Genomic DNA, 16321 nt, shown 5'->3' with positions numbered 1-16321 from the left:
ATAGTCCCTACAGGCCCCGCCCCCTTCCTACTCCGTGTCATTACTCTGTGCAAAGTGCATCCATCAGGGAGACTGAATCCTTCTGTCGGTGCACGTGTCCTTCCTTTTGAGCTGCGTAAGGATCTCGCTGGCTATTTGAGAAGCTGCTGTTGCTCACCATGTGCTCGGACGGACAAGTGACTTCCCATCCATCCCCACTTGGCTCGCGGACATGGAGGGCTGATCACGCCGCTTCAAGGTAAGGAGTGCATCTCAAGTCTCCTTACCATGTGTACTGTTGTACTTCCTTAAAACAGATTTGTTTTTGCAACAAACATGCAGGTGGCACAGTTGGGAAAGATTTGTAACTTTTGAATCATGATTTGAACTTAGATGTGTGCACTTTGCTGTGCCGTAAAAATTACATTTGAATATCGTCCTTTTGGTTATTGGAGTGTTTTTTTCTGCTTTTTGCACGGTCCGTCGCGCACAGCATTGCACGCTGCTTGCTGTTCACAATGCAAAATATTGATTTGCTGGCAGCCTAAATTTATTTCCAGTCTGGAGGCGCTTTATATGTGGGAGTACGTGGGTCTTGGCACAGTCATGGGCTTCGGGCTTGTGGATTTCTCCCACGCTCCCAAGAGAATGCTCCATACAGCAGAGAGAAAGGGAAAAAAACTAATACACTTGGCACGCTGTGTGTTGTTTATCCTATGTGTGCGTGTGAGTGTGGCTCTTAGGTCACTTGTGATCAACTCCTAGTGGCGGTCAGCTAGAACACAGAAAATGGTGAATATTTTTCCATGAAAGTCATTTTGCGCACTCAAGTCATACATTTTTGGGCAAAATGGAGTTATGAGATTGTACATGCATGTACAGTTTATATTTCCATGCAAAGGCTTAATTTAGAAGTGTATCCCTATTTTATTCTCATGGACTGTGTTTCTAATAAAATGAAAGTCCACTATAGTTGACAAAATATGCATCTGCTCTGTGATAGTTTTCGATAGCTGGCTATTTCAGCTCTGAAATAAATAATTCAGGTAGCAGGACAACACAAAGGCCCCCAGTGCCGAGCGTGATTTGTTGAAAACTGCACCTTTCTACGACTGGAAACTCTACCTGAATAATGGATCTGTAAAATGTTCAATGGCTGCAATGGATGCTCGTTGTCCTTTTATCTCCTCGAGTCAGTATTAAAGGAGATGTGATTCAAGAGAGCAAAAATGAGCTCTTCCCTGCCTTACATCCTCCTGGCTGTTTTTCTCCATGTTTCATGCTGGTGTCTTCCACTTGCATGCGAAATGTGGCATGGAAACAATCACGCAATAATGATGAGAACTCTTTAGCGTATCAATCAAAACTAAGCGTCATTCATTTAATACAGACATCTTGTATTGGGTCTCATTAAATTGTCTAAGATGACCCATGGAGGTGTTAGTGTGTGTGAGACAGCAATAAATATAATTTAAATATTAGTGAAATATAATATTAATTATTCCAGTTGGATGGCTTAGAACATGAAGTTTCTAATAGAGATTAGTCAAAGGACATGCAATGGTGTGCGTACCCCGTCTCATCCTCAGGAGATGAGACTGGGTATCTTTTCCAGGGAGAACGTATTGGCATGGATTCTCGGGCCAGTGGATAGCAAATGGAATTGCCATCTGTTACATATTCAAATTAAAAAAATTGGTAAATAAACAAACACCGAAATATAATTATAAATAAATAAATAAATAAATAAATAAATAAAACTCATTTCATTTTTGTGTTTAAGAATCGTTAGGTTCTTTCATTGTTTTTTGGTTTCAAATAATCTTCAAAATTACTCGCACGCTTAAAGTCAATTGAAAGTCATGGCGCTCCGCCTCCACATGAGGATTTCTGTACGAAAGAGTCAGCGACTTAAAAGCAGACGTCCAGCTGAGAGTCACCCTCAGAGGGGGATTACGTACGTATTTGTTTTCCATTTCATTCACTACCCTTAACCTCTGCAGGCCCCTAATATACTTCAGAGCTGCATTGGATGAGACCATGACGCTCACTCTATTGGACGTATACCTACGATTGCTCTCAGTGGGGGCTCCGGCGAGCTGTCTTTCGTGTGTGTGTGTGTTTGTGTCTGTGCCTTTCACGCGCTGCTTGACTCCAAGCAGTGGCGAGCAAATGTTATGCTCTGACATGACGATTGTCTCCATCGTGGTGTGCTGACTGGAGAGAGAGCGCTTTAATAACAGCTTGATGTCTCAATAGGGAGCCCATTTCCAACCACACACACACACACACGTGCACATACGTACAAGAGTACCGAGCAAGAGAGTACATGTTGTGTGTTCTTGTATCTGCCGCAGCCCTTCTCTCTTGTTCTCCACCGCCCCCTCACAGTCTCCTGATTGTTGCCGTTTCTATTTGCGTGCATTGTTTTGTCCCCGGTGATGAGCTTTCCTCATTTAAAAACTGCATATTATGAGTACTTGTGTTGTCTTATATGTTTGATTTTAAATACTGAGGAACATAAAAAGAATCATTTGAGAAGAGGGCAAATACTTTTTTATGGCTCACTGTCCTCCAATGTAATTATCCTTGGTTAATTAGGGACAACACCAGCATAGTTCTGCTGATGTTCTTCCTGTTATTGATCACATGCTCGTTTTATTAAACTTGACACCATCCAAAATATTCCCAAATGAGTCACAACCTGTGTTGGTCCTTTGGTGCTAAGTTTTGATAGATTTGAGGTACCAAGTGAGATTTGTGCTTTGTACACCTGACAGTTTTATCAGTGCTAAGTTTGTAACTTGGAGCCTACTTTGGTAATTATGAATCTTTTGGAAAGCAGGCAGGTCTGTCGGGGATTGCTGGAGACTAGGAAAACAGAAGCTCTGCGGGTAAGACTGATGTAAGATTTTGTAGTGGGGGGGGTGAGCTGCCACCTCTGTTCCCCAGGAGACCTTGTCTACCAGCTCCCACTCCTCCTTTCTTCTTTCAGCTGTTCATTTTCTATAATGAATTGCAGCAGTTGGTTGAGATGTGTTAACAAATGTGTGATCCATCTTGAAACGATGAAACAATTCTTAAAAAATAGTTGTAAAGTGGCTTTTTTTTTTTTTTACGTGTTGCTTTTTTTGTACCTAACTTTTCCTTCCATTTAGGCTACCACTTTGTGTTTGAACGTCCACTCTGCTTTCTCACTTGCGTTATCAAGGCTGGCCTGTCAAGAAGTCCATAATTTGCTTATATTACTAAAAATAATCAGGACAAGTGTACTGTTGATCTTTAGGGACTTCCGTTTCCTCCCACAACTGCTCTTTACAGTATCCAGGGAGAGCAAAGCACACGTCACCAGAAAGCAGTCGGTTTTGCTGGAATGGAATTTTTTTTGCTTTGAGGCCCACATTAGAAAAATACCGCTGCAGTTTCCTGTTGACAAACTGCGTCTTTTTTCCAGACACGGGCTCGAAACTAAGTGTGTCTGAAATATGCTCAAACTCCACTGCGCTTCTGTAGACATCCTCGTCGAGCAGCTGCCGTGGCAACCCGTCTAGTTTGCTGAAGGGTAACTGAGCAACGCTGAGATTAATAGTTGCAAGTTGTTTTGGGTTTCACTTTCTGCACTCTTGATTTACAGCTTCCCCATCAACTGCTTTGTCACTTGACTCCAAAATGTTCCCCCCAGTAGTGGAAGCTGAATAGAACTGTGATTTTTCTTTAAAACATCCTATTGATTTCCCGTAGGCACCATCAAGAGCCTCTTTTCTAATCAGTGATGAGCAAATACGTTAGGCTTTGCATCTCTTTCTCCTTCGCTCCCGTCAATACGAAACAAGATACGAGATGCCCTCTGTGTCGTGCAATTTGTCACTGTGCCATAACAAACATCCTTTGACGTTAGCCTCAGCTATTGCACCAATTAGACCTCTTTTCCACTCAAATTGACTTTGGTCTTTTTTTGGTTCCAGGATTTTCCGTTTTCTCCTTCAGTCAGCTTGGTCGTCATAGCAACGCCCCATGAAACTGCTGTGATGTCAACCTACGCGGGATACAAAGGAGCACCTGTCAGTCAGCAAGCAAGATAACAACTGACAGTAAGTTTGCGATTCTAAACAGAGAAGTGCTAACAAGAAGTGTTTTTTTCTATGATCTCAAATGTGACTCATGGCATGTGTTAATTTTATTCTTCATTAAAAGCCTCACTGAAAGTACACTGCGTGCTGTATGGCGGCTTCCCTTATTTAGTTTGTGATTAAACATCATGAGATGAAGGGAGCAAGCTGTTTATTTGAGTTATTTTTAGCTCCACATCACCCCTTTTTTTTTTTTTTAAAGTACGCCTGAGAAATTGTTTATTTTCAACCTTTGTTTTTAACCATTAAAGAATGTACCATGTAGAAGAATCTCATTTAACTTATAATTACACTACAGAAGATTGATTTTTTTTTTTTTTTCACCCAGAGGTGAATTCTGGTACAGTAAAAAATTTTCCTAATTCGATGCGATCCGTCAACTGTGAGTAGATTGATAATGCAACAACATTTATTTGAATCCATATTTTGAGCATTGTGTTTTCTTTCAGACACTTCATTAATGAAAGTGCTATTTTTCTAGAATGGACACAGTCTTGCATAATTAGAGTTGCAATGTAACCAATTTGGGCCAAATTGCCGACTCTGTTGTTTTTATTGATCCACCGAGGGAGCAGTTGATTGCCTGTGGGTCTGATTACTTCCTTTCATTCAATTTGTCCACTGCCTCGAGCTCCAGTACACATCAGCGTAGTGGCTTATCGTGGCGCCCTACCGTTCACAAAGCGACATCTTCTCGTCTCAAGCTGTGCCAAAATGGTAATCAGAGGTACCGGCAAGAAGAGAGCAGATAGTTGGATGAATGGCTAGATAGAGTGATGGATAGAAAGATAGATGTATGTGCACATGTCGCAAATGATTGATGTCAGAGATGCTGAAAAAGAATAATGTGTTTTCATTCTCTCCTGCACAGTTCATTTCTCATGTGTCCGCCTTGTGTGTCTCCAGCGCTCTCTCTCGATCTCTCTCTCTCTCGCTCGCTCGCTCGTCCTTGCGCTATGGAAGCCCGGCCTGGTGTATCATGGGACTTCATCAACAGGGTGACAGGTTCAATATCTGAGGACTGAGAGGCGGCCATGGAGACCGACAGCTACACCTCGAGCCCGGTCGGCCTTGGGGAGGAGCAGGGAGATGAGGCCTCCAACCCAGCATCATGGTCCGTGCCGTACTCCCTCGGGTTCCAGGTGTCACTCGCTGCCGTGCTCATGCTGGAGCTGTTGTTGGGTTTCAGCAGCAACTTGACAGTGCTGGTGCTGTACTGCTCCCAGTCTAATTTAGTGGACTCGGTCAGCAACATGGTGACGGTGAGCCTGCACGTGCTGGATGTGGCGGTGTGCGTGCTGTGCTTGCCTCTCACACTGGTGGTGGTACTGCTGCCCCCGGGGCCCAACCTGGCCGTGCTGTGCTGCTTTCACGAAGCCTGCGTCACCTTTGCCAGCGTCGCCACGGCCGTCAACATCCTGGTCATCAGCTTGGACCGATACGACATCTCGGTGCGTCCGGCCAACAGGCTGCTGACCACGCGCAAGGCGGCGCTAATCCTGGCGGCCGTGTGGCTCACGTCTGTCGCTGTGTTTTTCATCCCGCTCCTGGAGGATCAACTGTCAGGTGGCGAGGAGCCGCCTTTGTCTGTGTCCTCCGGCGACATCGGCGCCACAATGGTACCAGCGTGGCGTAACCGGACCCTGTTATGCATCGGTGGGCAGGGCCACCACTTGGGCCCGGGGACGTATTACCACCTAATTCTGCAGGTTCCCATCTTCTTTACCACTGTCACAGCAATGCTGTTCACCTACTCCCGAATCCTGAGGGCTTTAAATTTCAGAATCGGCACGCACATGAAGAAAACCCAGAGGCTCATAGGCCCTTCCTGCACGGGCCTCCACAAAAAATCTCCTAAAAAAAAGACCAAGCTCAGAATGATTAGTAGCGGCAGGCCAGAAGGGGAACAATGCACCGCAGATGCCACGAAGCAACTCAGTCACCCGCCTCTCATCCCTTTTTCATCGGCCACTCACACAGCAGCCTCCTCCCACGCCCTGTCGTCTTCTGCCCCTCTGGTCACGTCCGACGCAGGCCCCATCTCCCATGTGCCGACCACGATGGGCGTCCAGGCCTCCGTGTCGGCTATCATCACCCTACGGCGCGCGGTGCGGCGACATCGAGATCGGCGAGAGCGCCAGCGCCGCGTTTTCAGGATGTCCCTCATCATCATCTCCACCTTCCTCGCTTGCTGGGCTCCTCTGTCTGTGGTCAACATGCTAATCCTGGTCCTCGGTCCCAGTGACCCTCTGGTCAGCGTACGCATGTGGTTCTTGGCTTTGGCCTACGGCACCACAGTGTCGCACCCTCTGCTTTACGCCTTCACGCGGCAGAAGCTCCGACGTGCTCTTCGGGCCAAGGTGAAGAAGAGAGTGGTGTCCTTGCTTCAAGTGGACCCTTCACCAGGTGCCACTGTTATCCACAACTCTTGGGTGGAAAACAGAAAAAACGGCCGGCAGGTGCGGCTGGAAGCCAGTGAAGGTTCAGACCGCTGCCTGGCGGAGGCCGTGTGAAGCACATGCACACATGCAAGGTTGCTGATCATTAAACTCCGCTCTCACTCAAGCGTGAAGCTAGCTGGTGACGGACGTGCACGTATGAAATGCGCTTTTGAACAAGCAGCAAACAGAGCGAGCAGTCACCTCAGGCACGATGTCGTCGTCTCTGTGTGCTGCAGCTGAACAAAATCACAAAGCAGCAAACTTTCAAATGAATATTCTGTCATACAGGGAACTTCCGTTTATCGCGGAGGACATATTGCGCTACCACTCGAAATCTGTGACTAAAAAAATATTTATTTGTAGTTTTACTGCCCCCACATGCTTTAAAGGCACTAAACCTGACTTCCTTAGCGCCTGGTCTTAATGTTCTCTGCTCTGTGGGAGCAATGAATATTGGAATAGCAATACGTGGTACGGTATTTACCATCCGTTGGCTAAAGCGTTTTTCGCCTTGCTCTTAATGACGCTTCCAGTAGATCTCACAAGTCTAAAATCACACATTCTGTTCAAAACAATAATCAATGATTGCTTGAATAGCAACAGCAACCATGACCTATATAGCCGGGGAATTCTGTATTTTAATCTGTTAGATGCTGTTTACATCTGGACTTGAATGATGAAGCTTCTCACGAAAGCACTTATGTAAGTGCTCCCGAAAATTACGCTCAGTCGTCAGATGATCACATTTGCCACCCACTGGGAAGCTCAAAGACAGCTTTAAAAGAATGCTCGCTAACGTTTGTAGAAATATTTAAAGTTTTGGTTGATATTACCTCAATTTTAATTATGTGTTCTGACATGTCGTTTGTCACAAACACAGCTGAACCCCAGTTGTATATTTACAAGCTCACTGAGCGCACAGTGTGTACCGCATTAAATATGGCGCTGAGGTTGAATTATGTCAGAGTGTAGGAGGGAGGGAGGGGGGGGGGGTGTCAGAGGATCATTTTGAGCAACTGTGAAATAGTAAAATGTGTTGACCTAATATGAAGTTGTTACTGTATGGTCAGATGACAGTGTTATTATTGAAGTGTAACTTTAATAATTTTGTATCTATAAATTGTATTTTGATGCTGACCTTTAAGAAGATAGTGTGAGAGAGAGAAAAAAACATTTTAAAGAGCTGCATCATAATACCCTTGATTGAATATATTTAGAAATTGAAGCAAAAGAGATTTTATATGAGCACAAAAAAAATAAAAGCATTTTGTCTTGCATCATCCAAGAATGTAATCACAGATGACAAAAACTCTTCCTGAAAAATAACACAAATGTACATGCTGTATATACAAAGTGGAGAATCGCAATGTTAACGTGATCTTATGCAGACATATTGTAGATTTTCTTTGGGTTGCAGCTGGCTCATGTCAGATGCAACCCAGACATCTATCTGGTCCCATGGCTCGACGAGAGCACAACTAAAAGTGTCACCGCAGATGAAGTGGTTACATAGGACCTGTGTTAGCTCTTGACTTTTGTTAAGCGTGCTTGTGTGTTCACCACTCTCACGCTTTGCACACACTGAAGCTCGTCGCAGAGGCCATGGGATGTCTCACACACGCTATTAAAGCGCTGCTGAATGTAAACAAGAACAGAAAGATGTATGTTGATACTGTTCCAATGTGTTTTTCCTTTTTTTTTTAATGATGTGCTAATATGAATGTACTCTCTTTTAATCTGAATCAAGGCTATGAATAAATGACCAGCTGGTCTTTGCTCATGTTTATTTATTCAATTACAAACATGATATGGTGTAGTGTTGAAATTTGTATGGTACTAACTAGAGCAGGTAACCCAGTCCAATGAGAGCCTTTACCTGCCTATGTTGCAGGTCTCCCTGCTGCACCACACCTAGTTTCAAATGATCAGCTCAAATCAGGTGTGTTGCAGCAGAGAGACATACAACGGGCAGGTCAAGGCTCTCATGGGACCACGGTTGCCTGAGCGAGAGTGAGCCTGTTGACAGAAAGAAAAGAATGGGATTTAATATTCCAGGCTGGAAGAAGCAAACTGTGGAGAGTCTGTTTTCTAACATGTAAGTAATCGAATTTTGCATTGATCATAGAATAATCGACAATGAGTTGGACTTAGTTTTTATTGTCCCTTCTTTGTTTGTCTTCTATGTGGAAAAACAACTTGAATATGTTGGAAAATCACATTTTTTTGATGACCTTGGTGTCAACTGTGCTTAAGTGTAGATCACGTGTTAAACTCAAGGCCCGGGGGCCAGATACAGCCCGCCGCGTCATTTTCTCTTTCAGTAATTTCATTACTGAAATTGCAAATTGTCTTAACTTTTAAAAATCGTCTTTTTTAAAATATTTGGAAAGTTTCCACTTGTCTGATTTGAAAATGAATAATTTCAGTTTCTTTTGTATCATACTGTATGTAATATGAGGCGTTCATACATTTATTTGGGTTGACAGTCATAACGGCCGTCAGAAGGAAACTAACTATGATGCGGCCTGTGACAAAAATGAGTTTGACACCCCTGGTGTAGATTATATTATACACAAGGAAGATTTTTAAAATCCACCTTCATGACACTGACCCCTGTTGGTCAGACGGAGTCAGCACGCCGAAATAGCTCAGTTGGGAGAGCGTTAGACTGAAGATCTAAAGGTCCCTGGTTCGATCCCGGGTTTCGGCATCGGGTGTCAGTTTTTGTACCAAGAACATTACATTACTACATTGTGACTTGTTTACAAATACCCTATTCAACTCTTCCTCACGTGGTGGCCAAATTAATAAATGACAATAAAATGTCACATTCTGTTTGAGCTGTAGATGGCAGTATTATTCAATAATTATCCTCAATTCACTCTAGCATACTATGTATATACAATATTACATTTATTATAATTCCTTGACATTCAAATGAGGGCTGGCAATAAAACAAGTAGATTACATGGTTGTGCATAAATATAAATTAATGTCTTATAATAATAATATCAATCATAAACAATGATCTGAATACTAAAGCACAACCTTGCACGTGAGGGAGTTAAGCCTGTTTTTTCATATTTGCAACAGGACATGTAATGTCTGTTGTGTAGATGCTGCTTCCACAAGCAGTTCTGCGTATTAATATTACATTTTCATAGCAATGTCGTTCAAAATCTTTCTTGCAGTTGCTGTTTGCCTGATAAAATTGAAATATAATTAACATCCCCAGGTTCACTTTGCAAGTTTCTGGTTCTAGCTCATGTTGTACGTATTGTAGCGGGCCAAAGTCCAACAGCAGGCCCAGGCCACAAGCAACCTTTTTTTTTTTTTTTTTTTTTTTTTAAACAACACGGAGGATTTGCGTCACTCCCATTGAAACTGGGCTGAATGGCCACTTGGCTCTGTGCTGATGTACCAATCAACAGCCCATTGATAATCAACAACCAGAAAGCAGTCAGAGAACTCACATTGTAGACAGACTGACAGAAGAATAAAAAGGTATTATTTGTGCGTGTTTTCATGCATTTTAGTCTCGGTGGGTGGTATGAGTGTTTCAAGCCAGATGTGTTACGTCAGGCTTTGGAAAGTAACTTTTATTGAAATGTAATTACTTCATTTAACAAAGTCAGTCAAATTGTGTTAAAGGGAAATGGGTCACGGATTGAAAAGTATTTGCATACTTTTATTGATGGTTGTTCCGCCCTTTAATGTGTTGCTATGTAATTTGGAGCAAGGTAATATCCTGTGTGCAGGGTTATGTGAGGTCCCGCTCCTCTCATTGTGACACCCGCTGCATTTTTCCATTGCTGTAATTTGGTTTCCTGGTGGCCTCAAAGGAAGCCTGACATTGTCATTGAACAAACTTTCCTTTGTAGATGATGACTTGCTGTGCACCATGCCGTATCATTTTTGGTGGCTTGATAAATCAGTGTTGTGACACATTGATCATTCAGAAAAGGACTTTATAGCCTGACAATGATACATAGACCTAATATTCAGTCTGCTTCTTAACTTCTGAACACCATCTGTAAAATGGATCTAGCTATGACTGCCTAAAACTAGTTTCAGTGGTTTATTACATTGCTCTTTTAAAATCATATTTAGTCCAGTGCACAATATTTCAGATGAGACATACCAAAACAACTGCTTAATGAAAACAATTAAACACTGTCATGTGAGTCAAAGTTTTAGCGCCCATTTTATGTGTTCATATTGACTTGTTGATTACGACGTCTTGACTTAGACATTCTCTCCTGAGTGATTCATGCACGCTGTAATCACTCGAAGGCCAAGTATGTTCGGAAGGAGTTCAATTCTCGGGATGCCTCGGGTCACCGTCTTTACGAGCAGCTTTACAGGCAGTGACGGATGAGTTAAGCTCGACGGCACAACACTGATAAAGATGTCACGGCAGGCTTTTGGCAAGTAGCAATTTTGTTTTGCGCGGCTTGCATAGTTGTGATTCTGAAAGGCCAGCATAAGAAAGGAGAAAAGAATTACTAAACAGTTTTTTTAACGAAGACGCCGTTGTGCACCGTTTTGTGACATAACACTCCATTATGCATAGAGCCCAAGTGTGTGCGACTTGTGTCCTTTGAGACAAAAGAGGGACATTGTCCTGCCAGACTGAGGAGAAAGTAATGAACCCTCCCACCAATTCTTGAGCTAACTCCAAGAATGGGGAGGTGGCGTTTTTCTCAGAATGTGTTGCAAATGCATGTGTCAGGATTTCATCAATATTTTTCCACATCAGAAATGGAAACAATTCTTTTGATAATTCTTCTACTCCAATAAACAAAGTTAATAAAAAAAAAAAATCCTCTACTTATTTTGAAATTCATGTGGAAATGACACAGAAATAAAAAAATCAATTTATCGCAAAGCAGATATGGTTGACATTAGTCAAAATTAATTTACAAGTGAGATTTTGTTTCTTGGCTTGAAATCGAATTGTATTGTCATTGCATATGTAACAAGTACAAGTACAGAGCAGCAAAATCGATTGGATGGTTGACCTCCGGATGGGCCATGAGAAGGTGCCCTGATTTTCTTCGATGAAGAGAACACTCCCATCAATGACATCAATGGGTCAGTGGTCAAGGCTTATCGCGGTTACTCAATACACCATGGCAACACGTCAGCAAAGGAGCTTTTCAAGTACCGTCGTTGCATTGCATTGCAGGTTGTTTCTCATCTATTGCCAGACTTCCATTTCTGTCATCGCTGCTGGCGCATCAGTGCTGTTTGCACCATCTGCTTTATAAATGAGACAGTTCAAAATAGACCGCATGCAAATGTACATCAGGGACACACTGTGAAGAGTCATCTTCTGGAGAGGATCCAGAAAGTAAAGCTTCCCTTCTAATATGAAAGTGTTTCCCTCTCCAATGTACACAAGCTGTAAATCCATCTGGCAGGGTTGGCTATCCCTCCAAAGCACTTTGTTAGGTGATATCAGTCTGGACCAGGCCTGATTGTCTTTCTCTGCAGACGCACACTGTAACTGGTCTTTTATGTAACAATCTTCCAGATCACTGCAAGCCTAAAATATAGAAAATCAGACTTCTGATTGGCTTTGTTATTTAACATAACGTAACATAACATAACATCTCGTGAGCTGGAGCTATCCCAGCTGACTTTGGGCGAGAGGCGTGGTACTCCCAGAACTGATTAGCCCCCAGATAATTTGCAAACATTCGTATCATGCTCGGTCCTTCCAACAAGCTTCAGAAAAATGATGTAATATTTTGCACACAGTTTGAGAAGAAAAACACAGAGAACATTTCCATGGTTCATTTTGATGGACTGTATTCATTTTATTTGGATGTATTTGGATGTGTTCTCCTCTTAGGGAAATATTGTACAGCAAGACATAGATCATAGCTGGTGCTCATGTATTTTTGTTTTTGCTTCCATGCACGGATGTTCTTTTCATGTCTTAGTGATATCCGCTGAACTCCCTTGAGACTATATTTTGTTTTCATGGGTGGACATGATTTAAGTTTCAGCACATTATCAGTATCCGTATAAGATTTCCCATATTCATTCCTTCAGAATGGAATGAGATCTTCACAGCTGTCTGCCAGACTAGCCGTGGTCTACTCGAGAGGGCAGTTGTGTGGCTGTTACATAAGACAGAATGCAAGGAGGACTCCTTCACACTGTGATTGACTGTTACTGGACACTGACGGCAGGCGGATGCTTGGTTGATGACCAAAGGTCTTCTCTCGATGAACTGGAGATCAATCATGGCGGGGGATATTTCGCCGACACTTCCCGTTTTAAGTTGCGTTCACATTTGGGTGGACATAAACATGTCATCTTTTCTATACCGCTTATTCCACGAAAGACTGTGACACCATTTGTGACCAAGTATGAGACCAGAACGAAAGCTTTGAGCCGCTTGGAGTTCGGCCTTGTGCAAGTGACTGACGGGGGCTGTCCCTCACTCATCTCACCGTGATTGGCGGGACTTACAAATGAGTCACCGTGTCTCAGTCATGGAAAGTATGACCAGTTATAATCCGAAGACTGCATGAGATAATCTCGTCTGCGGCTTAGTTCTTCTGCTCGCTAGCCGAGTCAAATTTTATGCTTCTTCATTTGAAAGTATTGACTTGACCATCGTAACTTAAAGAGTTGATGTCTTTTTTATCAATCTGGTAAATCTCTATCGTCCCTCCCCCTCTTGTGGAATCATCATCGTAATGCAGACCTGAGGGCAAACACACTGCCTTCATTTAAGACATTCCTTAATGAAGTTAAGGGATGACTTGGGCTTGTCCTGGCTCATCTCCTTGTTATGCTGCCATAGGTCCAGACTCTCGGGTGATTCCCGTTGATGCATCAAGCGCTTCCTTATTTCACCGTCCTTATAGTGGGTACCATATCACAAATGGAATAAATGTGCAATCTTGGTTCTGCAGGGTGATCCAGATTTTATCCACAGCAGAAATGTTGTTGGCCTTTGTTGCAGAAACCAGTCAGACTGATTAGTAAGGTGTGTTTTTTGTCAGGCTGGATGAGCGAAGCAGATTGGCTTCAATTTTGTTTCATTGCCAGAGTATGATAGACACATGCCTCTCTCTATTTTACCTCTCATTAAGCTCATTAAAGGCCCTTTTGTTTGAGAGGAAGAGCTCGATTGTTTGGTGTGAGTTGCCAAAAATAATTGTTTCAATTTTTTTCTAGGTCAATGTTCTCAATGCTGAGACTAATGTGTGTCATTCTTCGTTGTCTGCCTTTACAAGGCCTCATTTGTTCCTATGGAGATCACTTGTACCCATTTTGTGTGTATGTATGTATGCATGTGCTCATGTGTAGTTCATATATTCTATTATGGCTGCGATTCTTGTTCTAGAACATTTTGTTCCAAGCTTAATAGGCAGGCGAGAACAAGTTGGAGAAAATTGTAATTGGTTACCAGCTTTTTTTTTTTTTTTTTTGCTTGGCCTCAGGTGAAAAGCTCCTAATATGTAAAATGTGTGAAGGTGAATGAGGCCAACGGTTTTGATACAATTACTATTTTTAGCAGTTGTGCGTGAGAGTGTTTGATTTATTTGGCCTCTGTGTTGATTCCAGAATATTTGTGTGTCTTGTAGACAAGGTTTGTGAAAGATGGTGTCTCCCTAAATTAGTTGCCTTGTCATTCCCCAGTTGTTCCCCACGTGATGGCCTTGGCTGGTTCATGCCTATTGATGCAAAAGTTACACATTTTTGCATCTATGTTTATAAATTTGCTTTCTTGGCTTGAATGAACATCTTGCCGAAGGCCTTGCTCACATAGCGTGCCTATTATTTATTTCTACAGACTCAACGATATAGTCCTAATATTGTCAGCAGGCATAGAAGTTAATAATAGAATCTATCAGCCTCAGCCAGTGCCTTCAGGTTGCTTCAAGGTCTAATATGAAGTGACAAAAACATGACGAATACATCATGACTTTCACTTTTCAGCCACTATCCAAAGGGCAGCAGATATAAAATCACTTGTCAAATCCCAAATATTAAAACTGCAAATGCATCTCCTCCGAGTAACACTTGATAAAATTGCTTTATGTTTCATTTAAAAAAAAAAAAAAATCTGTGGATTTATTGGAGAGATTTTCCTTTGACTCCCACATTCATTCTGTTCTCAGACACACGTCACATTTCAAAGGGTGAAGATTTTGTCGAGTGGGATGGCCTCCAGACGGGTTATGGACATCCTCTTTCCAATTTTTTTACACGTGCGCGCTTCCTCACGTGCGCCACACTGCCGAGTGGTCTGCGCCACAGAAACAGCTACACTTTCCTCACAGGCCTCGCCAACTTTTCCTATTATGCTACATTGTAACTTCATAAATCCCCCTCAAGGAGGGCCTACATGAAAATAAGCTTTACGATACATTTTGCCAGGAGCTTCTCAAGTTTACACTTTGAGTGGGCATGATTTATAGGGCAGGTGTTAGGGTGCATCGTTTATTGGATGTATCTTGGCGGCAGTCTACACGACCAACGGAACATGTCTGAACTGTTACCACTCATAAATGCTCCCTCCTATATGTGCAAAAACATGTGCATACATTTCTGAGAAAATCTTCAATTATCTTAATATGACTGCTCTGCTCGTGTTGGGTCTCGTTCCGAGCATTGGTTTTCATCTGGCATGGCTGGTGGGGCGTGAGACTGTTTGCCCTTCTGCATGCAGTATTCTTTTACAATATTGAATGTCCTGGAGCTGTCTTCTCATGGCAATTATTGCATTGGCGACATGATGATATCAGCTTTCTGCTTCACGGCTTCGCATTTCCGTCAGTTTTGGTTTCACGCTCCTTTTGGGTTAACCTGTTTTACTTTCAGGGTCATATTACATTGTGATACAAAATCGCTTGTCTATTTTTGAAACATAATCTATAATGGATGCTTTAAGTGGCGTGTGATGCCTGCTGTGACTTCTCCTTTTTGGGTAAGACTGAGTTGCATGCAAATTCAGTTTGACTTTGCACGGTGGTGTGCAGAGTAACAACTGAGGGGCATTCCATTGTGCTTAGGCCAGTGTTAGCTTTTAATAGTGTGCGATAAGGTGTGTAAGGAATGTCATTTGTGATGGTGGAAGAGATGCATGTGTTTATATCTGGTTCAAGGGATGTTGCCAGTGTGCTGAGATATACAGGCCACTCTCATTCTTCTTACAGCCATGTCACGTGTGGCTGTGGATGGCTGATAATGCCTGATGAAATGTAGGATGAAGTGTTTCAAGAATTTTTCTCCTTTGTCCACCTATTCTGTCACCGCGTTAGCAGAATGCTAACCCAGGGCACAGTTAGGACCGCCTCCTCATTTCCTTCTGCATTGCAAGATGAAAATTACCCAAATAAAAATTTAATAAAGTGAAAATAAAAACTAATTTAAAACATATCATTGAAATAAATTGAAAAAATATCTATGAAATAATATAAAAAGTAAAAATAAAATCAGAAAATATTTAAAATGGTCAAATAAATGTGTAAATGAATAAATACTATGACATACATTTTCAATTATGTATATTATATTATTATATTTAATGCCCTCCTGCACAATAAGTATGCCATTACAGTCATCATGGCAAGTTTGTAGTTTCATGTGAGAAGAGGCATTTTTACAAATATCAAACATAATGTCAGCATCCCCTTCGCGAGCCAAGGTTCTGTCAACAAACATTCACAAACGTGACCTCCACATCTTCTATATTGGTGTCAGCCAGCAAAAACTTTCCTTTGTTAATTTGTCTCGTGTGTGGAG

At 42.4% G+C, this 16321-nt stretch overlaps 1 protein-coding gene and 1 non-coding gene across 9 annotated transcripts; both read left to right on the top strand.

The window, feature by feature from the left end:
• Positions 1–13: 13 nt before the first annotated feature.
• LOC148390490 (G protein-coupled receptor 22-like) lies at positions 14–8330 on the top strand. Of its 8 annotated transcripts, none has more exons than XM_088390669.1 (4): positions 14–238; positions 3945–4070; positions 5016–5223; positions 5302–8330. In XM_088390669.1, exons 3-4 carry the CDS (start codon positions 5144–5146, stop codon positions 6620–6622), a joined length of 1401 nt encoding a protein of 466 aa, XP_088246795.1. In that variant the 5' UTR covers positions 14–238; positions 3945–4070; positions 5016–5143; the 3' UTR covers positions 6623–8330. The 8 variants fall into 8 exon arrangements, with proteins under 8 accessions (XP_088246795.1, XP_088246794.1, XP_088246796.1 ...); XM_088390668.1 differs by having other exon boundaries at positions 5299–8330; XM_088390670.1 differs by having other exon boundaries at positions 5016–5251; positions 5336–8330.
• An 857-nt stretch (positions 8331–9187) lies between these two features.
• Positions 9188–9260, top strand: trnaf-gaa (transfer RNA phenylalanine (anticodon GAA)). The gene has a single exon. It is a non-coding gene; the product is annotated as a tRNA-Phe (tRNA).
• The last annotated feature ends 7061 nt before the right edge of the window (positions 9261–16321 follow it).

This window comes from Syngnathus floridae, chromosome 11 (genome assembly GCF_059516105.1).
Source record: "Syngnathus floridae isolate MCC-2025c chromosome 11, RoL_Sflo_1.0, whole genome shotgun sequence".
In the NCBI taxonomy this organism is placed as follows: domain Eukaryota; kingdom Metazoa; phylum Chordata; class Actinopteri; order Syngnathiformes; family Syngnathidae; genus Syngnathus; species Syngnathus floridae.
Note: the sequence above shows the minus strand (reverse complement) of the source record. Positions and strands in the feature narration are given on the sequence as shown.

Bases quoted from the DNA above. Each gene is read 5' to 3' on its own strand.
- LOC148390490 (XM_088390664.1), top strand. From the start codon at position 5,144: ATGGAGACCGACAGCTACACCTCGAGCCCGGTCGGCCTTGGGGAGGAG.